General features: G+C 33.9%; 1 protein-coding gene and 1 long non-coding RNA gene across 2 annotated transcripts in view; both read right to left on the bottom strand.

Moving 5' to 3' along the window:
• Nucleotides 1–22,844, bottom strand: part of LOC140058162 (Fanconi anemia group D2 protein-like) — a 42,370-nt gene extending 19,526 nt beyond the window's left edge. The window contains exons 1-18 of the mRNA XM_072103721.1: nucleotides 22,779–22,844; nucleotides 22,522–22,631; nucleotides 21,330–21,396; nucleotides 15,304–15,423; nucleotides 15,015–15,091; nucleotides 11,340–11,477; nucleotides 10,893–11,106; nucleotides 10,591–10,699; nucleotides 6,732–6,825; nucleotides 5,543–5,780; nucleotides 4,860–5,039; nucleotides 4,091–4,216; nucleotides 3,400–3,515; nucleotides 2,879–2,992; nucleotides 2,580–2,707; nucleotides 2,009–2,102; nucleotides 1,202–1,324; nucleotides 793–985 (exon numbers count right to left, since the gene is read on the bottom strand). Coding sequence (XP_071959822.1) covers nucleotides 793–985; nucleotides 1,202–1,324; nucleotides 2,009–2,102; nucleotides 2,580–2,707; nucleotides 2,879–2,992; nucleotides 3,400–3,515; nucleotides 4,091–4,216; nucleotides 4,860–5,039; nucleotides 5,543–5,780; nucleotides 6,732–6,825; nucleotides 10,591–10,699; nucleotides 10,893–11,106; nucleotides 11,340–11,477; nucleotides 15,015–15,091; nucleotides 15,304–15,411 — 2,052 coding nt within the window. The 5' untranslated portion in view covers nucleotides 15,412–15,423; nucleotides 21,330–21,396; nucleotides 22,522–22,631; nucleotides 22,779–22,844. The remainder of the gene's footprint in view (nucleotides 1–792; nucleotides 986–1,201; nucleotides 1,325–2,008; nucleotides 2,103–2,579; nucleotides 2,708–2,878; nucleotides 2,993–3,399; nucleotides 3,516–4,090; nucleotides 4,217–4,859; nucleotides 5,040–5,542; nucleotides 5,781–6,731; nucleotides 6,826–10,590; nucleotides 10,700–10,892; nucleotides 11,107–11,339; nucleotides 11,478–15,014; nucleotides 15,092–15,303; nucleotides 15,424–21,329; nucleotides 21,397–22,521; nucleotides 22,632–22,778) is intronic.
• Nucleotides 22,842–26,164, bottom strand: LOC140059279 (uncharacterized). Its single transcript, XR_011847162.1, has 3 exons — nucleotides 26,104–26,164; nucleotides 24,910–25,041; nucleotides 22,842–22,886 (listed from the first exon to the last, which is right to left on the bottom strand). It is a non-coding gene; the product is annotated as an uncharacterized lncRNA (long non-coding RNA).
• Between the last annotated feature and the right edge of the window lie 255 nt (nucleotides 26,165–26,419).

Below are 26,419 nucleotides of genomic sequence, written 5' to 3'. Positions count from 1 at the left end.
TAGCCAGTACAAACAATAGCACAGGAAGGTTTTCAATATTTCAATAGTATTAATAACATGAACTTCCAAGAAATTCAATATCAGCACTGTCTGCTGTTTTACGACCGGAAACAGCCATGCTCAAGACACTATCGCTTCTTTTTCACTATCATGCATTGGAGTGCACTCTGCCTGTAAATCGTATGGCAGAAAACCGATCGCGCTAGGCATTGCACGATTTATGAGTACGAACTAGTCATCTCTACTGCAAAAAAAAAAAGAACAAAACAAACACACACGACTTGTATATCTTGTCATTTCTGGTATACAACTGTTTTGCTAGGCCTAGGCTAGAAAGTGATTTAGTTGCAGACCAGAGTGGTGCCTGCTGTGGTAGGTCTAGGCTGGGCCTCCTAGTCCTAGGCGGTGATTTAGTCACCTAGCAGAGTGGTGATTGCTGCGGTAGGCCTAGCTTCTAGGCTAGGTGTATTCATCCAGAAAGGTAAGTTAAAATAACTCATAGACCCATGTTATAAAACAAACAATGCACAATGTAGTGCATGTCGTACCATTGTAAATACCCTTATTGCAATAGAAATGTCAAATGGAGCGACAAAACTTGTAAAGATAAAGACAACCACTGGGAATTACTACTTAAATCCACAACACTTTTTATTTATATATATACATACATACATATACACCTTCAATAATATAGTATACAAACCGTCAATAACATAATAATATGGATTTATATAGCGCACATACCACTCAAGAGTGCTGAAGGCGCGTTAACTACTATAGCATACACACCTTCAATAATGCCGATATATTTGATTTTGCAGTGAACATCTTGATAAGTTTAGTGAGCATTTGCAATACCTTGATTGCTGCGTTCCACTGACACACTGCATTATCATTTGTGCCATCTTTAGTTGAGCTAATCTGCTTTACTCCCTGCACAAGCTCACAAAGTATGTTTCGGAAGAAACAACCAAATGATTGCCTAAAAAGAAATATGAAAATGGCTTTATAAATTGTTCTCAAAATATATTTTCTTTTACTGACATGCTATAAACAAACCTGACATTGCATTCCCCAGAAACAAAATAACCTCTTGCAACTAACGGTATTTACAATATTTGTTTTATATTATTTTAAAAGCTGTTAGCCTACTGCAATAGATTTTAGAGTCTCTAAAAAGTAAAATAGTGCACTATACTTTGTAAGCAGTGGGTATGTCTGAGAAGCCTGTCTTCCTTCACTCTCAATAAGCTCCGTCATTCCTGTTGATGTTATTGTTGATAAGCAATCAAATCTGTCATCTGAATATGTCACATATGTTCTGCAAATGGATTACCAATTATAAAATTCATGTTTAAAACTGTGACACACGAGAGGCGCATCAAGGGACACACTACCCTTCCCGCTTTAATTATAAAATTCATGTTTAAAACTGTGACACACGAGAGGCGCATCAAGGGACACACCACCCCTCCCCCTTTAATTATAAAATTCATGTTTAAAACTGGGACACACGAGAGGCGCATCAAGGGACACACTACCCCTCCCCCTTTAATTATAAAATTCATGTTTAAAACTGTGACACACGAGAGGCGGATCAAGGGACACACTACCCCTCCCCCTTTAATAGTTAAGATAAAATGATGAACTCATTTTTTTTGTAATCTATTTTTTGACAGACCTGGGTATTTTCTGGAGTACACATCAACAATTACAAAAAATAATAATATATTAAGTCAAAGCCTAAATTTCTGAAAAAAAAAACTCCCCCAAAAAACAGGTTATTTCTTTTAAGAAGATCCAGAAACTGCAATTTCAACTTAATTTTAGCCGGTGGATCACTGTTATTTTGAACTTTCTGAACAAGTACATATTTAATTGTTAGTGCTCCCCGCTTGAAAAATATCTAAATAGAATATTAACTGATATAATAACACTTTAAACATTAATATACCTTAAACATTAATATACCTTAAACATTAATATACCTTAAACATTAATATACCTTAATAGTTGTTGAATCAATTCACTGCGTTTGGACATCATTTCACAGTCAACTATACTCCACTTCTTTTGAAGAAATTTCTTGCCCAGATTACCTTTAAAAAATTCATAAACTACTCTTAATTGAAATTATAATAGAGCGACAGTGACGTCAAGTTCAAATATATTTTTTTAATTTGTTTTCTTTCCAATTTGTGTACCATATTTCTTTCTTATCTATACCATTTTTGTTATTTGTTTCTTAGGCATACTTCCACATGCATTGATTTTCTGGCTTTGCACTATTACATACACCTATTGTTGTTACTGTATAATAATGTATTTTTGAGAAATAAATGTTATGTCAGTTGATAGACCGAATTAAGTTTGTTTGCTTCATAAAGATTATTGAATTTTTAAAATATGAAAACATTGACTTATTCTTTTATGAATAGAAATTTAGGGAATAGTTTAACAAAGAGGACTAAAAAGTCTACCATTAAATATAAAAATGATGTTTTAGTCACACGATGGAGAAATAATAAGTTATTTCTCCATAGTCAAACAAATTAGAAATATAGAAAACTATTCACCTAATTTAGTACGGAGGTCAGCAAGGTTAGCTTTGTTCTCAATGGAAATAAGTAGTTTCACAAGTAATACAGCACAGTTCAAGTTGGGTACAGAATTTGAAAAGTTTTCCAGGTACACAAATGACTCTCTATAGAGAAAAGGTTATTCTAATTATTAATATACATTAACTGTTTTTTTTAAACTACTGTACTAAGGTATTATCATTAAGAAAAAAGTATACTGTATGTGCATTAATTAGCTAGCAGAAAAGTACAAGTAGGCAGTCATCTGAATATTGCTTGGTACCAAACTGTATTACCTGAGCAGCTGCTCTCTTGTCACCTTTACTTCACTTGTAGTATGAACACGGTTATAAATATGGACAAAGAAACTCTCCAGTAATTCTTCATTTGCATCATTTGAAAAACCAGACCTAAAATAAATAATTATTTATAGACTTGTAGAAATCAAATAGTTGTTCAGACATCTACATTATTTTCTTAATAGTAATAGTATCGGGAATGCATTACCAGGTGCAATAAAAGAGATCAAATCAATTAATAGTTTTTACACAAATTAATACTTTAAACATTGTTTCTCAGAAAACAATGTACTACCTAAGTCGCTTGCGTCGAATGTCCTCTCGTAAACGGTCTTAGACCTAGTAGCTGCTAAACAGTGATAAAGTACAAACATCGTGCGCTAGCTAGAGGATCAACATGTCGTGTCTCTTTGCTATTTTTTTGGAATCCAGTAATACAAATTGGTGAAGACCTAGTATTTATTATTATTAGGGAAAGTGACATTTGAGTAAATGACTATTACAGTATATGTACAAACCAAGAAGTCACAGCAATTAGCACTTGCAGAACTAGACTGTAACAAGCTTCCATGTGATCGCTGTTAGACGATGGCAGATAAGAATCATCCAAATCCTCTTCATCAGATGCCAATGCCTGTAAATTCAAATAAGAATAAAACATTCTTTTTATTATTTTTGAAAAAACAAATGCAAAAACAACAATATTTTTTACAATCGTCTTAAATGTACGTCAATGGTTAGTTATGATAAAAGGGAAAATATTATACCCCTGAATGTAGTTTGCCTCATTCTCTACCTAGACAAACCCAGGCTAGTTTGTAGGCTCTACTCGTAGCCTGATAATAGCGGCAACGTAAAAGCATACCCTAGGCATAGATAGGCCGCGAAGGCCAAGCCTTGCTTTGTGTCCAAGTTAATTGTCTTTTCTATTTTTTAGCAGAATCCATTCTCTCTGAAAAGTTGACAGTTCTTCCATTCTAAAAAATGTTATGGTCGATTCTATTGCACCAAAAGTGCAATAGTATTTATTTTTACAAAAAAATGTAGTTTGTGACCTTAATAGATTGAAAATGAAGGAAATGTGTCTTTAAATCACATAAAAAAATTTAAAAAATAACTTTGGAAATTTCATAATAAGTAATATATTATTTTAAAAAATGTAACAAATATAATTCCATTAACCCTCCTTTAAATAAAACAACAATTTACCTGATAAAATGCACTTGCATTTTCTAAGTGAAGACATAGCACAGAAGTTAGGTCAAGAACCCGATCTACCATGCAATTTTCACTTACAAATGGTATATGTGTATGGCTATTCTGGTTGTGCAAATTCTATGAAAAAAATGTATTAATTTATCAGGATAAGGTTAACCTAGTCAACAGCACTATTTTGGAAAAATATTTCTGTGATACCGATCACAGTCCTCAGCGTTCTGAGTTGCAACTGATCCTCTTCTGGATTTAGTTGTAGATGGCATCCTAGAAAAGAATTGAACATTTTGGAAACTCTCCTATTTAAAGTGGGGCTAGTCTTTTTCTTGACAAAAATAGCTAACTAAAGACTTTTTTTTCAAAAAAATGTTTTTGGCTATTTAACCTGATGTCTACTACCAACATGTATAACAACTTTTATTCAATTTATTCATCGTAAATCTAGTGCAGGAAGCTGGGCCAAAAAGGTAGTGCTCAACTTTGGACACATGGTAACAAAAATTCTTAAAATGTTTTAAAAAAAAAACCCCCTGCATTAGGGCGTGTTAATTATCACCATTAGATATCACTTTTTCGTCAGGTATTGCTAATTCAAAATGACACGTAATTAACCAATCAAATTGGCAAAATTCAATCAGGTGTTATAATAAATAATGAGAGCTATGATATTTTCATACATTTTCATCATACCTTGTAAAACCCTAATAACTGAATTTCAATTAATTAAGAGGAATATAAAGCACATATTATTATCCTATTTTACCTTAGACAAGTTGATTAGCTTTTGTTTTACCTTAGACAAGTTGATTAGCTTTTGTTTTACCTTAGACAAGTTGATTAGCTTTTGTTTCGGTTTCAGTGATTCATTAACTTTGTAGTAAAGGTCATTCAATAGAAATGCCACTTGTTCTGCTGATACCTTGGCCTCTAGTGCATCGTCCTGCTAACATTTAACAATAATATTTTTAATTGAAATAAAGATTGATGATATGAATAATTGATTTGCTTTCCAAAAAATATGGAACGTTAAAAAACTATGTGTACAGAAACTAAGTGAAATAAAATATGGCGTAAGCATGCAGAAATCGCCAGAGGGCTCCTATTTTATATTTTGGCCCTTAACTGGAGATAAAAATGTATGCCTTCATGATGTCATCACCAATTTATCCAATATATAAATCAATCAGAAATGTACAGAGAATTATTTTACAAATAAGATGCTGATACTTTTTTAACAGCTAGTGATCTGGAGGTCGTGGGTTTGAGTCCCACCCGAGAACTACTTGCGAATTTTTCGCAAGTATTCTGAAATGTACTTAGTATAAAGTACAAATTACGTCAGAGTAGGGCAAAACATCTAATTACTCAACTCCCTGACGCAACATCTACAATTACAAACTATGTATTAATTCAAAAGTTAGAATAAAATGGGAAAATAAAATATACCTTTGCTTCTTTTGAATTTTCCCCAAAACTATTTGAAATTGGTGCCCACGAAAATACTGAGAATACTGTAATATCAAGGTCTCTGTAGTAGACCTTGAAATGATCCAGCAAATTAGTGGTCAACATATTCTTGGATGTTTTCTTTTCTTCTTCTCTTTGACTAATTGATTCATCACACTGTGTAACGGACGAATCTTTCTTCAATTGACTGTTGCTTTTTTGTTGCTTTTGGAAACTCCTAAAATAACAAAATTAAATATAATATATAAATAAAAACTGTTATTTGTTTGAACCTGAAAATAATTGGTAATTCAAACACTTTTCTTTAGGCGTTATGGTTCAAATTATGTTATGATTATCATAGTTCAGTAGCACATTAAAACTGCAGCAAATATCCAATTTTGCTCTTGAAATTACTAATTAAAAATATCAAATTGAATATACTTTAAGAATTAGAAATAGAGAGACAGACATTAGAAATAGAGAGACAGACATTAGAAATAGAGAGACAGACATTAGAAATAGAGAGACAGACATTAGAAATAGAGAGACAGACATTAGAAATAGAGAGACAGACATTAGAAATAGAGAGACAGACATTAGAAATAGAGAGACAGACATTAGAAATAGAGAGACAGACATTAGAAATAGAGAGACAGACATTAGAAATAGAGAGACAGACATTAGAAATAGAGAGACAGACATTAGAAATAGAGAGACAGACATTAGAAATAGAGAGACAGACATTAGAAATAGACAGACAGACATTAGAAATAGAGAGACAGACATTAGAAATAGAGAGACAGACATTAGAAATAGAGAGACAGACATTAGAAATAGATAGACAGACATTAGAAATAGAGAGACAGACATTAGAAATAGAGAGACAGACATTAGAAATAGAGAGACCGACATTAGAAATAGAGAGACAGACATTAGAAATAGAGAGACAGACATTAGAAATAGAGAGACAGACATTAGAAATAGAGAGACAGACATTAGAAATAGAGAGACAGACATTAGAAATAGAGAGACAGACATTAGAAATAGAGAGACAGACATTAGAAATAGACAGACAGACATTAGAAATAGAGAGACAGACATTAGAAATAGACAGACAGACATACAATGACCAGCAGGGGAAAATCGTTTAATGCTTATCATTTTTACATATAACATTTTAACATACAATGGTTTAGCCTTCACTTTAATGCAAACTTCTTTGACTGTTGATAAAAACTCTAAATTCTTTTCTGAAGCAGGAGGCTTGAGTTCTGGTGAAACTAAAATAATGAAACATTAAAAAAATAAAATTTAAAAATAGTTTTTCTCATACTTATACATATTTGATTAAACATTTATCAACAAAGCTATGGAAAACTCCTTTTGGCCAAGAGGAATAAATGTAGATTGCCATTTTCCCAATGCCATAAAAACCAAATTTAACGAAAACAATTCATCACACCACTATGTTAAAAATCATTATCATCAGGTTGGAACAGTATGTAACTGCTGCTGCTTCCTTGGCCTTCAATCATTATCATCAGGTTGACACAGTAACTGTTGCTGCTTTCTTGGCCTTCAATCATTATCATCAGGTTGGCACAGTAACTGTTGCTGCTGCTTCCTTGGCCTTCAATCATTATCATCAGGTTGGCACAGTAACTGCTGCTGCTTTCTTGGCCTTCAATCATTACCATCAGGTTGGCACAGTAACTGCTGCTGCTTCCTTGGCCTTCAATCATTATCATCAGGTTGACACAGTAACTGCTGCTGCTTCCTTGGCCTTCAATCATTATTATCAGGTTGACACAGTAACTGCTGCTGCTTCCTTGGCCTTCAATCATTATCATCAGGTTGACACAGTAACTGCTGCTGCTTCCTTGGCCTTCAATCATTATCATCAGGTTGGCACAGTAACTGCTGCTGCTTCCTTGGCCTTCAATCTTTATCATCAGGTTGGCACAGTAACTGTTGCTGCTTCTTTGGCCTTCAATCATTATCATCAGGTTGACACAGTAACTGCTGCTGCTTCCTTGGCCTTCGATCTTTATCATCAGGTTGGCACAATAACTGCTGCTGCTTTCTTGGCCTTTCAATCATTATCATCAGGTTGGCACAGTAACTGCTGCTGCTTTCTTGGCCTTTCAATCATTATCATCAAGTTGGCACAGTAACTGCTGCTGCTTCCTTGGCCTTCAATCTTTATCATCAGGTTGGCACAGTAACTGCTGCTGCTTCCTTGGCCTTCAATCATTATTATCAGGTTGACACAGTAACTGCTGCTGCTTTCTTGGCTTTCAATCATTATTATCAGGTTGGCACAGTAACTGCTGCTGCTTTCTTGGCCTTTCAATCATTATTATCAGGTTGGCACAGTAACTGCTGCTGCTTCTTGGCCTTCAATCATTATCATCAGGTTGGCACAGTAACTGCTGCTGCTTCTTGGCCTTCAATCATTATCATCAGGTTGGCACAGTAACTGCTGCTGCTTCTTGGCCTTCAATCATTATCATCAGGTTGGCACAGTAACTGCTGCTGCTTTCTTGGCCTTTCAATCATTATCATCAGGTTGGCACAGTAACTGCTGCTGCTTCTTGGCCTTCAATCATTATCATCAGGTTGGCACAGTAACTGCTGCTGCTTTCTTGGCCTTCAATCATTATCATCAGGTTGGCACAGTAACTGCTGCTGCTTTCTTGGCCTTCAATCATTACCATCAGGTTGGCACAGTAACTGCTGCTGCTTCCTTGGCCTTCAATCTTTATCATCAGGTTGGCACAGTAACTGTTGCTGCTTCTTTGGCCTTCAATCATTATCATCAGGTTGACACAGTAACTGCTGCTGCTTCCTTGGCCTTCGATCTTTATCATCAGGTTGGCACAATAACTGCTGCTGCTTTCTTGGCCTTTCAATCATTATCATCAGGTTGGCACAGTAACTGCTGCTGCTTTCTTGGCCTTTCAATCATTATCATCAAGTTGGCACAGTAACTGCTGCTGCTTCCTTGGCCTTCAATCTTTATCATCAGGTTGACACAGTAACTGCTGCTGCTTCCTTGGCCTTCAATCATTATTATCAGGTTGACACAGTAACTGCTGCTGCTTTCTTGGCCTTCAATCATTATTATCAGGTTGGCACAGTAACTGCTGCTGCTTTCTTGGCCTTTCAATCATTATTATCAGGTTGGCACAGTAACTGCTGCTGCTTCTTGGCCTTCAATCATTATCATCAGGTTGGCACAGTAACTGCTGCTGCTTCTTGGCCTTCAATCATTATCATCAGGTTGGCACAGTAACTGCTGCTGCTTCCTTGGCCTTCAATCATTATCATCAGGTTGACACAGTAACTGCTGCTGCTTCCTTGGCCTTCAATCATTATCATCAGGTTGGCACAGTAACTGCTGCTGCTTCCTTGGCCTTCAATCATTATCATCAGGTTGGCACAGTAACTGCTGCTGCTTCCTTGGCCTTCAATCATTATCATCAGGTTGGCACAGTAACTGCTGCTGCTTCTTGGCCTTCAATCATTATCATCAGGTTGGCACAGTAACTGCTGCTGCTTCTTGGCCTTCAATTATTATCATCAGGTTGGCACAGTAACTGCTGCTGCTTCTTGGCCTTCAATTATTATCATCAGGTTGGCACAGTAACTGCTGCTGCTTCCTTGGCCTTCAATCATTATTATCAGGTTGGCACAGTAACTGCTGCTGCTTTCTTGGCCTTCAATCATTATCATCAGGTTGGCACAGTAACTGCTGCTGCTTCCTTGGCCTTCAATCATTATCATCAGGTTGGCACAGTAACTGCTGCTGCTTTCTTGGCCTTCAATCATTACCATCAGGTTGGCACAGTAACTGCTGCTGCTTCCTTGGCCTTCAATCATTATCATCAGGTTGGCACAGTAACTGCTGCTGCTTCCTTGGCCTTCAATCATTATCATCAGGTTGGCACAGTAACTGCTGCTGCTTTCTTGGCCTTCAATCATTACCATCAGGTTGGCACAGTAACTGCTGCTGCTTCCTTGGCCTTCAATCATTATCATCAGGTTGGCACAGTAACTGCTGCTGCTTCCTTGGCCTTCAATCATTATCATCAGGTTGACACAGTAACTGCTGCTGCTTCCTTGGCCTTCAATCATTATCATCAGGTTGGCACAGTAACTGCTGCTGCTTCCTTGGCCTTCAATCATTATCATCAGGTTGGCACAGTAACTGCTGCTGCTTCCTTGGCCTTCAATCATTATCATCAGGTTGACACAGTAACTGCTGCTGCTTCCTTGGCCTTCAATCATTATCATCAGGTTGGCACAGTAACTGCTGCTGCTTCCTTGGCCTTCAATCATTATCATCAGGTTGACACAGTAACTGCTGCTGCTTCCTTGGCCTTCAATCATTATCATCAGGTTGGCACAGTAACTGCTGCTGCTTCCTTGGCCTTCAATCATTATCATCAGGTTGGCACAGTAACTGCTGCTGCTTCCTTGGCCTTCAATCATTATCATCAGGTTGGCACAGTAACTGCTGCTGCTTCTTGGCCTTCAATCATTATCATCAGGTTGGCACAGTAACTGCTGCTGCTTCTTGGCCTTCAATTATTATCATCAGGTTGGCACAGTAACTGCTGCTGCTTCTTGGCCTTCAATTATTATCATCAGGTTGGCACAGTAACTGCTGCTGCTTCTTGGCCTTCAATTATTATCATCAGGTTGGCACAGTAACTGCTGCTGCTTCTTGGCCTTCAATCATTATCATCAGGTTGGCACAGTAACTGCTGCTGCTGCTTCCTTGGCCTTCAATCATTATCATCAGGTTGGCACAGTAACTGCTGCTGCTTCCTTGGTCTTCAACCTAACTCTATCACTGCAGGCTCTGTGGTCTACAAGCTATTGATCTGGAGGTCATGGGTCATGGGTCATGGGTTCATCCAAAAAATTCACTGTACAGAGTATTAAGTACAATTATGTCATAATAAGGCAAAAATTGGACAAATAATAAAAATAATAACATGTCTATATATATATATATATATGAGTTGACAGCTACTCACATTTCAGGAAAGATTGTAGCACATCTTGTAATCTGATGATATTCTCTAACCTTTCGATAACTTTAAGTCTTAACTCAGGATCAGGATGACTAGAGAAGGCATTCAACATCTGCAAAACAATAAATATACTACTGAATACCAATTTCATGTTAACCAATTAGGTTTTAATTTCCAATTAACTTCAATGACGTAAATTAGGTCCTTACTATATAAACACATATCAAACTACATATTGTACAGATATGCCCAAATTTAATTTTTAGATTTCTCTGTTCTAGGATTGATTATTATAACAAACATACCTCTCTGAACCAGTTTATTGTATTGAATATATATGCACAAATATGTTTTCTTTCTTTCACTGAATATTTATCAGGCTTTTGTAGATTGTCTATGTTGATGGTTTTGACAGGGCAGCCTAAGAGAGCATCAATGTCATCCAGGTTACCATTACGAACTTCTTCACACGACTTTAACAGGCGAAACAATGGATTAAGGCATACAGCACACACTGGACTAGAAAGTAGAATAGTATAAAACAGTCACACATCTGTGCCTGATGTTTTTCTACATCTGGTACATTCTAATACTGTACATTATGCACAAATATAAATTAAGGAATCTTATCTAGTGAGTGATTGTGCACTCCCCAGTCTTATTGTTGATTGTACACACTATCGGTTGTCAGTATAGTATCATGATAAATAAGTATGTTGTAAATTATATACTAGACTATGTATGGTACTTACCTTTCAAGATCAGCTGATTTAGCAGCTGGTACTACCATAGAATCGGTTAGTTTTACAATATCAATAGCAATTCCTGCAACAGATCCTTCATGTTCTAAACTGTAAAACAAGCCACTTGATACAAAGCCTTCACTTGCTCTATAAAAATATAATTAGGTGATCATTTAGAATAAAATGATCACCTATTGTTATTGTATGAAATCTTTATTCTTCTTCTTCTTATTCTTATTAGTTATCCGCATTGAGCGGATAACTCCTTGTAACTGTACTGGATCAATTTCTATGTTTTTCTTCTTTCTTTCCTCCACTTTTTTGTGGCTCATGTATCTCTAAAATGTGTTAACATAACATTTCATAACTTTGTCAACATATGAACATTTATATGAAGTTGTGCAGCATGTATTTTTTAAATACGTCAGAGTTACGCAACATGACTTACGTGCGATTTTATGAATTTCAATGATTGATCATAGATTAAAAACCAAGCATAATTTTTTTTTTACACTTTGTGAAAATTTAAGTCATATCAAGGGCAAACTTTTTGTGGATTAAAAATGGCATGTTTTACAAGAAGTTACGCGCGCACGCGCATTTAAAATTTCAAAATTTATTTCTAATCAACTTTCTACGCGTTTCATGTCATTTTAAGCATGTCAAAAATTCCCACGGATGCGCAAATTTTTGCGCGCGCGGTGTACACAAAGCGTGAAATACGTCAATGTTTTACGTAAATCATATTTTTCCAGCCTTTTATAGTAATTTTACCAAATATGGAACCATTTCGACTTAAAATTACGTCAATACGAGCACGTCGAATTGGACAATTTGCGCATGTTTTTGATAAAAAAGTTCAAAAATTCGTCAAAATCATGCCCTTTTTTAAACAGTCGTAGTTTCTAAACTAAACGGTGAAAGTTATTTTTATTACATATTCTGGAAGTTGATGAGTTGTAGATATCGGTTCATGCTTTAATATGGCTAACCGGACATTGTGACGTCATCGTTTGGCCACGCGAATATAAAATATAGGATTTTTGTATCTTTCGTCATAGCTCATCACATTTAATAGAGCGCATCTCCATTTATCTGTTTTTCATTTTCATCCCGATTTTTATATTTTCTAGGTCAATCAACTATCTTTCGCATGAGTTAAAAATATTTTAATTTTTATGACGTAATGATGTCTAAAAATGTAGATAACCTGGGTCACTTATTTTCATCTTTACAGTAAATTTCAATCTGTTATAGCTCGTCAGAATAAAACGTGATAATCATGATTAAAACATTTTCAGGAAGCTATTGGATTGTAGATACGAATTCATGTGAACATTTTGCCAATTAGATGTTGTGACGTCATCATATGGCCAGTTAAATAAAAAAAGTCGTATTTTCATCTTTTGCATCATAGTTCATTACATTTAAAAGAGCGCGCATCAATATTTCACATATTCAAATTTCTTAAATACGTTAATATGTTGTTGCTGAGATAATTTCCTTCCGAAATTGCTATCTTGCCATGTTAAAAATTGGAATAAATAGCTGGTCCCGTAATTTCACCTATTCTACACTGTATGTAGTATACAGATTATACCGTTTGCACTGTATATACCATATGACACAAAATTGACAGAATTCAGCACTAAACAGCATATCATATTCTTCAGTTCAGGTCATAATGCCATAATCTTTTTCTGTGTGCAAACTGTCAACGTATGACGTGCACGTGGCGTTTGTGTGGTGCGGATAACTAACTCGTCAAAGTGACGAGTTACATGTCTAGTTACTTATTTCTCTCTGTACAAATTTGTGTAACAATTATCTAAAAAAGTTTAATGTAAATGATTACCAAAATTGTACAATGTCTTTCAAATACTGTAACTTAGTCCTAATAAGCTTTTCAGCGTGATCACTCATCCATGACGTCGCGTATACGCCATTTTGTGAAATCACATTGTCAATCATATCTCCATAATTCATTATCACATATTAATGAAATTCACTACACGTAAACTTCAGGTCAAAGGTAAAAGTATTAGCAAATAAAAAATTGCGTGTTTCAAGGTCATGCGCGTGAAATCGCGCATTAAAATTTTAAAAAGCTCAAAATTAAGTTTTGATCAATTTAGAGCATGAAATAGGCCATTTGCGTGTTTCAAAAAATTACTGCGCAAAAACTCATTTTTGCGCACGCGATTTTTAAAAAGCGTAAAAAATAAAATTTGATGTATACATCACATTCTACTCACAATCCTTAGTACATTCTCCGACTTTGAGTCCATTCCGACTTAAAATAACGCTATACGAGCACGTTAAAAATGACAAAATGTGCACATTAATTGTACAAAAGTGCTAAAAAATAAGGCCTTTTTAAAATGAATATAACTCTTCAGAATGGCAGGTGACCCCCAATTTGTTTAACTTATTATGGAAGCCAATAAGTTATAGATATAAATATATATACATATTAGACGTACAAAATGGTATGACGTCATCAAATGGCCACTTGAATTTAAAAATTAGTAATTTTTTTCTTTTTGTGTGGGTTATTACATTCAATAAAGCGCATCTCCGTTATTTGAGCCCGATTTTCGCCGAAATTTTAGTATGTGCTTGCTCAATTAATTATCTTTCCCATGAGTTGTCAACATTTTATTTTGATTACGTCATCACGCGTAAAAACTTGAATAACCTAGGTCGTGTAATTTCAGCTACACCATACATTTGAATATCTTATAGCTCTTCAGAATTAAAGGTGACCTTGAAGATTATAACTTATTATGAAAGCTGATGAAATGTAGATATGAATTGATATAAAATTAAGCCTATCGGATGTAGTGATGTTATCATATGGCCAGTTGAAGTTAAAAAGTAGTTTTTAAATTTCTTTAGTCGAAGTTATACAAATTTCAAAGAGCGCGCACTGCGCTTCTACGTGTCAAATTCTCTTCCATTCCTTATATTTATTTGCTCAATTCATTATCTTTCGAAATTGTCATCTTCGAGTTTATTTTGATAATTCCATCATACCAAAAAATTAGAACATGATGTGGGTCCCGTAATTTCACCTATGCTACACTGTATATAGATATACAGTATATACTGTACATATTGTATACGACACATAATAGGTACAACTCAGCACTATATAAGTATATATGCATCATGTCATAGGATAGCGTACATCAGCTTTTTACGATCATATGTTAACGTACACGCATGTTTAAAAAATGTTAATTTCATTAAAATGATAAAAATGATCACCTATAATTCGTCAAAGTGACGAATTAAATTCTAGTTCACTGTTAATATTTCATTTGTAAATGTAGGGGAATAACCTGTGTCTTGTAGTCTAACTGAGACCAATTGCACACAGGTGTGGACGACACATACAAGAATCCATTTCTATCAATAGAGATTTTTTAACCCGAATTGACATTGTTATGAAGTTGCAAATGATTAAGTACACATTTATAAACATCATATGCACTAACAACTATTTGTCTATTGTTTTTTAAAAAAACTGACCATCCTGTAAAAAATCATTTCACATTTATCAAATTTAAAAGGGTGCAATGTAAATTATATATAAATTATAAACTTTGCACTTTGTTACAAATTCCTTGGCAGATAAAATAGTGAAAATGATGCATTACAAAAAAAATCTAAATAACTCACTGTGCTACTGATTCAACATCAATGTCCGTCACATATTTGTCCTGGAATTCATTTGCAATTTCCTCATCAATCCATGACTAAAAGAACATGAGTATGTTTACAATAATGAATTACGTTAAGAACATGATGGTTTCTGTGTTTGCTATTAAAAATAATAATTATCTTTAATAAAAAGAAATCTTATACATAGACAATCATTCCAGTGAGTTCTGTATTCTTTATCTTCATATCTTCTAATATATTGTATTATACAATAATCTTTATGATTTGTATCTTAAACTTATTGTACCTGTACTTTAGCATTGAGTTGCCTTTTAAGTATTATAGTTGCAAGTTCATCATAAAACAGAGCGGTCACTTGTGGCATACTATAACAATTTTTCTTTACGAGCTCCATCAATCCGGTGATCTAAACATAATTCAAAACCATTATTAATCATTATTTCGCTCAACTCTAGTTACCAGTGCAAGCTTGGTGGTCAAGAGGTACGAACACATGGCTATTGATCTGGAGGTCATGGGTTCAAGTTCCACCAGAGAATTACTTGCATATTTTTTGCAACTGTCTAAAATTTTCACTCAACATCCATCTAGCTACTAAGATGCTCATGGGCTATATATAAAATATTCACTCAACATCCATCTAGCTACTAAGATGCTCATGGGCTATATATAAAATATTCATAAACCATATATTACTGTGATGAATTGAGTATTGAGGGCGCTGCGTAGTCATTCTGTAATTGGAATACAGGTGACATTGTGTGATAAAAGACCGTGCGTAAGCAGAGCGGTTCTTTTGTTCGTTTTGTTGGCTCTCGCTATGTTACTACAGTTTTGGTTGAGAGTTTGTTTAAGCTATTGATATGTTCTTATTTTGTAAGTACTAAGCTTAACTTGTATATGTATAAGCAACTGATTTACCATATGTTAACTATAATCATGCTTACAATTAATGAAACTTGCATTTACAATATTTATCTTAGTTTTGCTCAGTCGGAAGTATAATAATCAGGAGTTGTTATCTTGTTATCACGAGTTGATGCTGTGTCATACATACGTTGGTGTTGATAACTTGAGGTACTATTATATTGTGATTGTTCGTTGTTGTATTAGTGTTGTGAATTATTACATTATTACTTATTGTTATAATTGACTGTTAGATACAGTGGCAATTGTTATTTGTTATTCGTATTTTGCAGGGCTTGAATCTTATATCTAGAATCTCGAATTATTCTTGTACCTGAAATGACTTATGCCTATGTAATGATTTGATCGTTTGATGTTGAAGTACAATATATACGAAACTAATAAAATCGCACTGAAGGAAAGAAACCAAGTGTTTTCTCCTCTTTATTTGTTCGGACCACGACAAACTTGGCGCTGCGAGCAGGGTACCAAGCATCAAGCATCAAGATCGAAGAGGACCAGTTACCGGAATCTAGGCTCTCAAGTTATGAATGGAGATAAGAAGATAAGAACATTGATATTTATATATGAATGTGTTGATTATAATTTTGATACTTATGAATGTGTTGATTATAATTTAACATTTTGGAAGTTGACCATATAATTTAAATTGATAATTCTAATAATTGGTGTGACATGTGTGACATACAATACTCTTGCTTGGAATTATAATCATTGAAAAGTGTGGATCTGTTAAAATATATTGTTGATATGTTATCTGTGATCAATTGTTTATATAGTACCTTATAGTTTAGTTTATGAATGATCGTTGTTCGTATATTCTCGATTTAAACTCGTTATATCATCTGTGTATATTAATATGGCGAAAGCTGAGAAACCTGATACTGAGACCACAGGAATTAATAGTATGATTGCTGCGCTTACTGATGTGTTGAAAGGTGTGGGTGTTCAAAAAGTTCCTCCTCCTATTAAGTTGGCTAAATTTAGGGGTCGTCCAAAATCCCCTGGGGATGTCACGTTGCGGGAATGGCTCGAAGATTTTGAGACATATTGTACACATTATAATCTAGGTGGGGACGTAAAATATGATGCCCTAGTAAGTCACTTGGGGGGATCGGCTAAAGACGAAGTACATTACCAAATGTCCATATTGGGTAAAGGCAAAAATGTTAAAAAGGCCATTCAAGTGTTACAGACTACCTTTTCTCCAGATGAATCCGTATCGGCTTTAAATACTTTGTTTTATTCTCGTAATCAGTTGGATTATGAAAGTGTGGCCGAATATAGTTTAGAGTTAATGAAAATTTATTCGCGATTATTGGAAGCTTCTTTCCCCAATGAACAGAATGCTCTCAAACATTTACAGGACTCCACACTCAAACAGAGATTGGTAGAAGGGGTACGGGATCCACTCGTTAGGCGTGAAATGCGCAGAATTGAATTGGCGTCTAGGGGTAAATCCTTTATGGAAATGAGGGAGGAAGTTCTTGAATTGTTTAAAGGCGAGACATCACGGGGTTATAGACCGAAAGTTCAGGGTGTAGATTTTCCAACAAATTCTTATTCAAACCAATCTGAAAATTGTGAAATTAAAAAGGAGTTAAAGGTTCTTAAACAACAGCTAGATCAACTTCAACAGAGTTTATGTAAGTTTTCCCAAAATACCACTAATAATTCTTTTAATAGAAGTGGGCCCCGTCGTTGTTTTAATTGTGGACAATTTGGTCATAATAGAGATAATTGTGAAATGCCTCCAGGTCTCTGCTGGGAATGTAAAAAGGTCGGCCACTTTGCTGCAAAATGTCCAAGTAGAGTTAGGAAGTCAAAGCCCGAACCATCTACAGATAATCATAATCTAGGTTCTGTTCAAATCCCGGTTGTTTCTGTGGAAGATAAAATTATTCCCCCTAATGATTTACGAGAGCCCTCGGAATCCTCTTTGCTTAGCCGTTTAGTTGCCCAAAGCCCTTGTGCTGTTATAAAGTTTGGTTCAGTTGAATTGGGTTCAGTTCTTGACACAGGAGCGGAAGCATCTATCATTCCTTCTTCAATTTATCACAGAATTCTAAAATCTGAGCTGGGTGGTTTACACAGTGCAGACAAGTTATTTACCAATGTGATTGGCGTCTGTGGTGTCGAAGTTCCGATTGAGGGCTATGTTGAAGTTCCAATTGAAATATTAGGGCACAATTTGTTGGGTAGTTTTCTCATTGTTTCTGATAGTGCATGTAATAACAATGTTTCTTATCCAATTTTGACAGGATGTAATATTTTACGTTATATTCAAGATGATCCGAGAATTCTGGAAACCTTGGGTAAGGTAGTTGGTGCGAAAACAGCTTCGCCTTGTACTGGTAGGGCTGAGGTAGTCTTGAGAGTTAATGATGAGCAATCCCAAATTTTTGTTTCTTTAAAGCACTTTAATACAGCTGTTCCAGTGGCTTGTGATAAGTTACATGAAGTCAATGTGTGTTCAAGTGTATTGCCACCGGATAATGTGTGTTCCAACGGCTCTGAGCTGGTTGATGGTAATTATCCGTCTCATAAACGTAGCATTGTTGCAGAATCTGAGTTGGTCTGTCCTCCGGGTTTACTATTGAAAGGCTTACCTAGAGATAAGGAGCGCAAAGTTTTGTTGCTGTTAAATAATTACAAACATGTTTTCTCTACAGGTCCCTATGATGTTGGGAAGTGCGATGTGATACCTCACTCAATTTCATTAATTAGTAACAATGTACCTATTAGATTGCCATATCGTAGAGTCCATCCTAATAATATTAAAGAAGTTAAAGCAATGTTACAAGAAATGCTAAATCAGGGTATTATTAGGCCTTCAAAAAGTGATTACGCCAGTCCCATCGTTTTGGTTCAGAAAAAGGATAATTCTTTGCGTTTGTGCATAGATTATCGCAAATTGAATGGGCGTACTATGAAAGACTCATTTCCCTTACCTAGAATTGATGAGGTACTTGACGTTTTAACCGGTTCTCGTTGGTTTTCAACCCTTGATTTGGCACATGGGTTTTTTCAAATAATCATGGCTGATGATTCTATTGGTAAAACAGCGTTCCGGGTGCCGTGGGGATTGTACGAGTTTTTGCGGATGCCACAGGGTCTTACGAACAGTCCAAGCACGTTCCAACGCGTAATGGAGTATGTACTGGGTGACTTGAATCTCTCTGAAGTTGTTTTATATCTTGATGATATTCTTATCTTTTCAGCTACGTTTGATGAACATTTGAATCGACTAGATAAGGTGTTTAGTAGGTTAGCGAGGTATGGGTTAAAGGCGAAAGGAAGAAAATGTGATTTGTTTAGGGAAGAAGTCGCTTATCTGGGTCATGTCATTTCGAGTAAAGGTGTTTCTGTTGATGTAGGTAAGACTGATAAAGTCGTTTCGTGGCCTGTTCCAAAAAATGTTACTGAGGTTAAGTCCTTCCTTGGACTTGCCTCGTATTATCGGAGGTTCGTCCCGAATTTCGCTAAGATTGCATCGCCGCTCCATAATATTACCCATATGGCAGCATCTCGGGCGGGGAATGGTCGTGCTGGAGTCGGTAAAGACAAAATAAGTACATTTCATTGGGGTTTACCACAACAAATTGCATTTGAAAGTCTTAAGAAAAGTTTAGTGACTCCACCTGTGTTAGCTTATCCTATTTTTGATAGAGAGTTCATTATTGAGGTGGATTCTAGTGGTAATGGGATAGGGGCATGTTTGTCTCAGCGGGACGATAACCAGATTCTTCATCCTATTGCGTATGCAAGTCGTGGGTTACGTGGAACCATATATTACTGTGATGAATTGAGTATTGAGGGCGCTGCGTAGTCATTCTGTAATTGGAATACAGGTGACATTGTGTGATAAAAGACCGTGCGTAAGCAGAGCGGTTCTTTTGTTCGTTTTGTTGGCTCTCGCTATGTTACTACAGTTTTGGTTGAGAGTTTGTTTAAGCTATTGATATGTTCTTATTTTGTAAGTACTAAGCTTAACTTGTATATGTATAAGCAACTGATTTACCATATGTTAACTATAATCATGCTTACAATTAATGAAACTTGCATTTACAATATTTATCTTAGTTTTGCTCAGTCGGAAGTATAATAATCAGGAGTTGTTATCTTGTTATCACGAGTTGATGCTGTGTCATACATACGTTGGTGTTGATAACTTGAGGTACTATTATATTGTGATTGTTCGTTGTTGTATCAGTGTTGTGAATTATTACATTATTACTTATTGTTATAATTGACTGTTAGATACAGTGGCAATTGTTATTTGTTATTCGTATTTTGCAGGGCTTGAATCTTATATCTTGAATCTCGAATTATTCTTGTACCTGAAATGACTTATGCCTATGTAATGATTTGATCGTTTGATGTTGAAGTACAATATATACGAAACTAATAAAATCGCACTGAAGGAAAGAAACCAAGTGTTTTCTCCTCTTTATTTGTTCGGACCACGACATTACTGAATTATAACTTATTAAATAAAAAAAAAATTAACTCGGGAAAAAAAGGCTATAAAATATGGAAATTCCAGAAAATGTCATTTAAAACTATAAAAGCTAAAACTACATCAATATTCAAAAGAGGTGAGTATGTTTGTGAATTTAAATGAATGATGTTCATATATATTACATAGCCTATGAAAATACGATTTGTTGAAACTGAATCACATGACTACATCTGCGAGCATCGTAAATCGTATATTTCCTCGAGTACGATGATTTTGACCGAGTAATTTTCGGGTGTTTATCGTGTCCCTGTCATTAAACATATATAAAATCTAGTAAATTCTCGAGTACGATGATATTGCCTGTGTCATTTTCGTGTGGCAACACTTGCGTTTGGCGATAAATAAACAAAAGTCATCTATGGTCGACTCGTCTGGCGACTTCCATACACCGCATATTATAACCAAGCTAGGTTAATATAAGCTAGCAGTTCTGTTTTGTTTACACTTCAGCGCGGGCCAGGATCGCTGCACACACTACGCTTGAATCACAAGTCGCCAAAACAGAAAAGCCCTATTTGGTATCGGCTGCGATAAACAGGCTTATTCAATTTGCTATACGAGGCTATATTAATTAATAATCTTGGTTTTTAATAATTCTTGTTGTTTTCGTTTTGTATTTTGTAATGTATTTGTATATTATTATTTAAGGTGTTTCATTTAAGACAACAGTGGAAATAAGTTGATTTTTGTTCTGTGTTTTTATCCTATTCTACTTTGATCTTCACAATAAATAAATAAATGCTGTAAACCAAAATGTTATATCTGTTTTGTGAGGAAATTTATAATGCTATTTAGTTTCCATCTCTCCATCTAAACAAAGTGAATATAAGAACTACTTCAATTTCATTTGTGGTGCAGCTTACCTGTTTAAATGCTTCATCTGATAATTCTCTTTGCCCTTTTTGTTTATCATTTGGAGTATCCTGTTCCCTATAAAAAATGACGTTATTATACAGGTATAAATAAATTACTAATTCGGTAGCAACATTTTCATGCAATATAACCCTGTTATTTTGTCAGAATCTCTATTTCTTTATTCTTTCCTTAGCATTATTTTGTCTGCCAATTATCTTGAGATCAATTATTATATTAGAGTATATTGCTTATCTCCGGTGCGCAATAAAAAATTACGCACGATTTAATGAAATCACGTTTGTAATAATATCTTCACAAGCAGGTATCATAATGATTTACTGTATTAAATCTAAAAAAAAAAAAAAAAAATATTTATTTATAAAATATCAGAAATTATAATGTTTTTTACTCAAATATGAATGAAAGAAATAAATGTTTATTTGAATTGAATTGAATAATTTGGTACTCATGAATTTCAGGTCATATTTCATCATATGGCAATACATAAAATGCATTCATACGCACACCTACAATTTTCAACATTTATTTTTGAATTAGAGTACATTTATCATGAAATTGTGTTTTAAAAAATTGCCATGAGTGTGCAGATTTTTGCATGCGCACTGCATGTTGAACGTTATTGTACTCTTTTTGCCCGATTTCTTTGTTTCATCATGGTAAAATTTATGATTCATTGCGGCATGTAATAATCTATCTGCATCAAGGTGGTTACCACATAGTAAGTAAACAGAGGAATCTTTTTTCAACCTTTATTCAGATGTGTATATGGGTCAGCGGTCAGTGATCGGGTCTATAGCATTTTAGGTACCGAGATCTAGTCTCACCTTGGGAAACAAAACAAGATTATTTTTTTCTATATCCGTATTGTTTGTTCAATTTTATTTCTTAGTGTATAAATTATATCCATGATTTATAATGAAATCTAGAGAAAAGGTAACTTATGTCTTTATTATTATATAACAAGGGTAATTTATGACATATGCAGAGGATCAAGTTATTCTTGGGTATATCTATCTGTGTACGAGTGGTAAATTGGGATGTCCTGGAGGTAAGAAGTCATAATTTATTGGTTGCTAGGTGTTCGCAGAAACATTCATTGACTAACAAGCCGATAGCAGGTTTCAAATTTTGTTATATTTTCCATAAAAGATAATAAATCATTGGTATAGAGGGTATTACCTTTTACTTCCTAAAGTATTAAGGATCTCTACAGCTCCAATAACACCAATTTTCTTGTACTTTTCTTTGTCACTCGAAAGCTGCTTACGTATGAAGATATGCAAATCATCCTGGTGAATAATTAAATGTACAACACGTTAATCAATAACTTGCTACTTGTGTCCCTAGACTTTTTTTAAAGTTATTGTTATTTGTTATAATTTGTAAAATATATCTTCATGCAAAATTAAAAATATTTATAATTGTAATTAGCAAACCTGTATCAAGTTTGTATGTTGTTTCTCATTGAATCCAAGAATACTGAGAATGCTAAACAGCTGTTTGATTTGATGGTGACTTAAATTATCAATATAATCAAGAATTCCCTATAATAAAAAGGAAGATTAAACATGAATAAATAACAAAAAGGCTTAACATTTACATACCTGCAGAGTAGGGTATCACAACCAGTTAGAACTGGTTTAAATTGGAGCTTTGCATTTAAGTTATATTACAAACAAAGTTTTCCACTCCAAAATTAGGTTTTAGCTTCAATGTTCTATATATTACAACAACTTGTAGGTAATTCGATGTTTTACAAACAAGTTCAGTTCAGTTTCATAACAGTGGACTGTTTCACAAGTTTTCAAAAGTATTGTTTATGTTTGTCATGCCTGTGAGTATTAATTTGAGACATTTGAAAAAATGGTGGCCTTTTAAAATGGAAGCTATTTTAGTTTTGAAAACATTTCTGAATACAGAAACAATTGATTATTATATAAAATATACAATTTCATAAAAGATATAAAGATTATACCTAGGCCTACTACAATGCTTTAAAATGGGGGCAGGGGGTGGAGGAGATATAATTTTGAGGATTTTGGCTTGTAACAAGTTTGGGTATGTCCGGTAAGATATACACAGTATATATGTCCGGTAAGTAGTAAGAAAGATATACACAGTATATATGTCCGGTAAGTAGTAAGTAAGATATACACAGTATATATGTCCGGTAAGTAGTAAGAAAGATATACACAGTATATATGTCCGGTAAGTAGTAAGTAAGATATACACAGTATATATGTCCGGTAAGTAGTAAGTAAGATATACACAGTATATATGTCCGGTAAGTAGTAAGTAAGATATACACAGTATATATGTCCGGTAAGTAGTAAGTAACATATACACAGTATATATGTCCGGTAAAGTAGTAAGTAAGATATACATAGTATATAAGTAGTAAGATAGATAGTATATAAGTAGTAAGATATACATAGTATATAAGTAGTAAGATATACATAGTATATAAGTGGTAAGTAAGATATACATAGTATATAAGTAGTAAGATATACATAGTATATAAGTAGTAAGTAAGATATACATAGTATATAAGTAGTAAGATATACATAGTATATAAGTGGTAAGATATACATAGTATATAAGTAGTAAGATATACATAGTATATAAGTAGTAAGTAAGATATACATAGTATATAAGTAGTAAGATATACATAGTATATAAGTAGTAAGATATACATAGTATAGTAAGATATACATAGTATATAAGTAGTAAGTAAGATATACATAGTATATAAGTAGTAAGATATACATAGTATATAAGTGGTAAGATATACATAGTATATAAGTAGTAAGATAGATATACATAGTATATAAGTAGTAAGATAGATATACATAGTATATAAGTAGTAAGTAAGATATACATAGTATATAAGTAGTAAGTAAGATATACATAGTATATAAGTAGTAAGATATACATAGTATATAAGTAGTAAGATATACATAGTATATAAGTAGTAAGATATACATAGTATATAAGTAGTAAGTAAGATATACATAGTATATAAGTAGTAAGTAAGATATACATAGTATATAAGTAGTAAGTAAGATATACATAGTATATAAGTAGTAAGATATACATAGTATATAAGTAGTAAGATATACATAGTATATAAGTAGTAAGATATACATAGTATATAAGTAGTAAGTAAGATATACATAGTATATAAGTAGTAAGTAAGATATACATAGTATATAAGTAGTAAGATATACATAGTATATAAGTAGTAAGATATACATAGTATATAAGTAGTAAGATATACATAGTATATAAGTAGTAAGATATACATAGTATATAAGTAGTAAGATATACATAGTATATAAGTAGTAAGATATACATAGTATATAAGTAGTAAGATATACATAGTATATAAGTAGTAAGATATACATAGTATATAAGTAGTAAGTAAGATATACATAGTATATAAGTAGTAAGTAAGATATGCGGAGGATTTTCTTTAATTCTACTGTTTTAATTCGTAACTTAATCCAATGTAATTATTGAAACTACTATAAGATTTACAGATTTTAAGAAAACCTAAAAAGAACCCACCTTTATAAAAGCTGAGAATGGTTCAACGCTCTCAACATTTTCTTCAACAAGATTTTTTAAAATGTTAAGGCAAGTATCAGACATTTCAGGTACACCACTACCCACATGACTAACAAGCAAGCCAATCACCTCCTTCAGTACAACATTAATGATGAAAGAAAAGTAGTATAATGGTTGTAGCATCAAAGCATTTCTATCATTATCATGGTTGAGCACAAATCAAAAGATAAAACAATTATGTACTCCTGTTTAAAATATTTTAAAAGGAAAAAGACTGCAAAATCCTAATGCCTAATGTGATTTCAATGGTGTTCCAAGTATCCCGACTGTTATTATAACTGGGTGATTTCTGCTTTCACTTGGGTTTTTGCAGGACACTTTATTGATTAAATTAAAGGTTTGTATATAGCATCTTTTTCACAAACATCGAGGCATGGTAAAAAGTAATTTAGTACAGATCACTGAGGGCTATATTTTTTACCGTGCCCCCTTAGCCCAGTAACTATTTGTATACTAGGTCCCTGAGTTTATCCAGCCGTCAATCCATCACCCATGCCAGGCTCTGTTTCACAAAGCCTAAGCCATTTCAACTTGCTGCTCATTGTCTAGCCAAAGTAAAATATGAATAAAATTCTTCTTCAAACTTCCCGATTCATGACAAATAAATTATCAGCTTATATTACTATCTAATTCTTCTATACTAAAAACACATTTTAGAAGTATAAATTACAAACAATAAACAAATACACATGAACAGAAAAATATGGATATGCATCGCTGCATATGCACTCTGTATCTCGGAAAACGTTGCCAGGCTGTCGGTACTGTATTTCCAGGAAAAAACCCATTGATTTTGAGATTTTAAATCATCATTTACTTGATGAATAATCATTTATACGGTAATAATTTTATTTAAAAAATTCTAAATAGGCTTTTTCAAAAGCACAAGCAATTTTTTTTTAAATACTCCGTAGATTTCAAAAACTATAGCCAAAAAACTACAAATTGTCTATTGGAGGGATATGAATATATTTCCAATTAATCCATTTTAGGTCCATTTTAAATTGTCATCATACTGTATATACGGTTACTTTTATATTTTATTTTTTATATGCACTTTTGTACTCAGGACTCCAAGGGCTACCGGCCTTTATGTCTGATTGAAAGGGTCAAATACTGTATGTTAGTACTTACCTGTCTACAAAACATATCAAGTGAGATGAATGACAATTGCAGCATGTTTGTAGCAAACAAGCACATTGAGTTATCTTTGCATTTTATCATGTATTCAGCCAAACTGACAATACAACCAATGTGATCTTTAAAAACCTATAAAAAAAATAGTAGTACAGTTTATGTTAAATGTGAAATTAGTACATTAACAATTAGCTAAATTGTGATTGGCTTAAAGTTAGAATTAAGTTAGATGATAAATATAGGCTATGGCAGATAACACGTTAATAAGACAAGATAAATGTTACAATAATGATACCAGACTCCATTGTCCTTG

This window comes from Antedon mediterranea, chromosome 9 (assembly GCF_964355755.1).
Source record: "Antedon mediterranea chromosome 9, ecAntMedi1.1, whole genome shotgun sequence".
In the NCBI taxonomy this organism is placed as follows: Eukaryota; Metazoa; Echinodermata; class Crinoidea; order Comatulida; family Antedonidae; genus Antedon; species Antedon mediterranea.
This window is presented reverse-complemented; position numbering and strand designations above follow the sequence as displayed.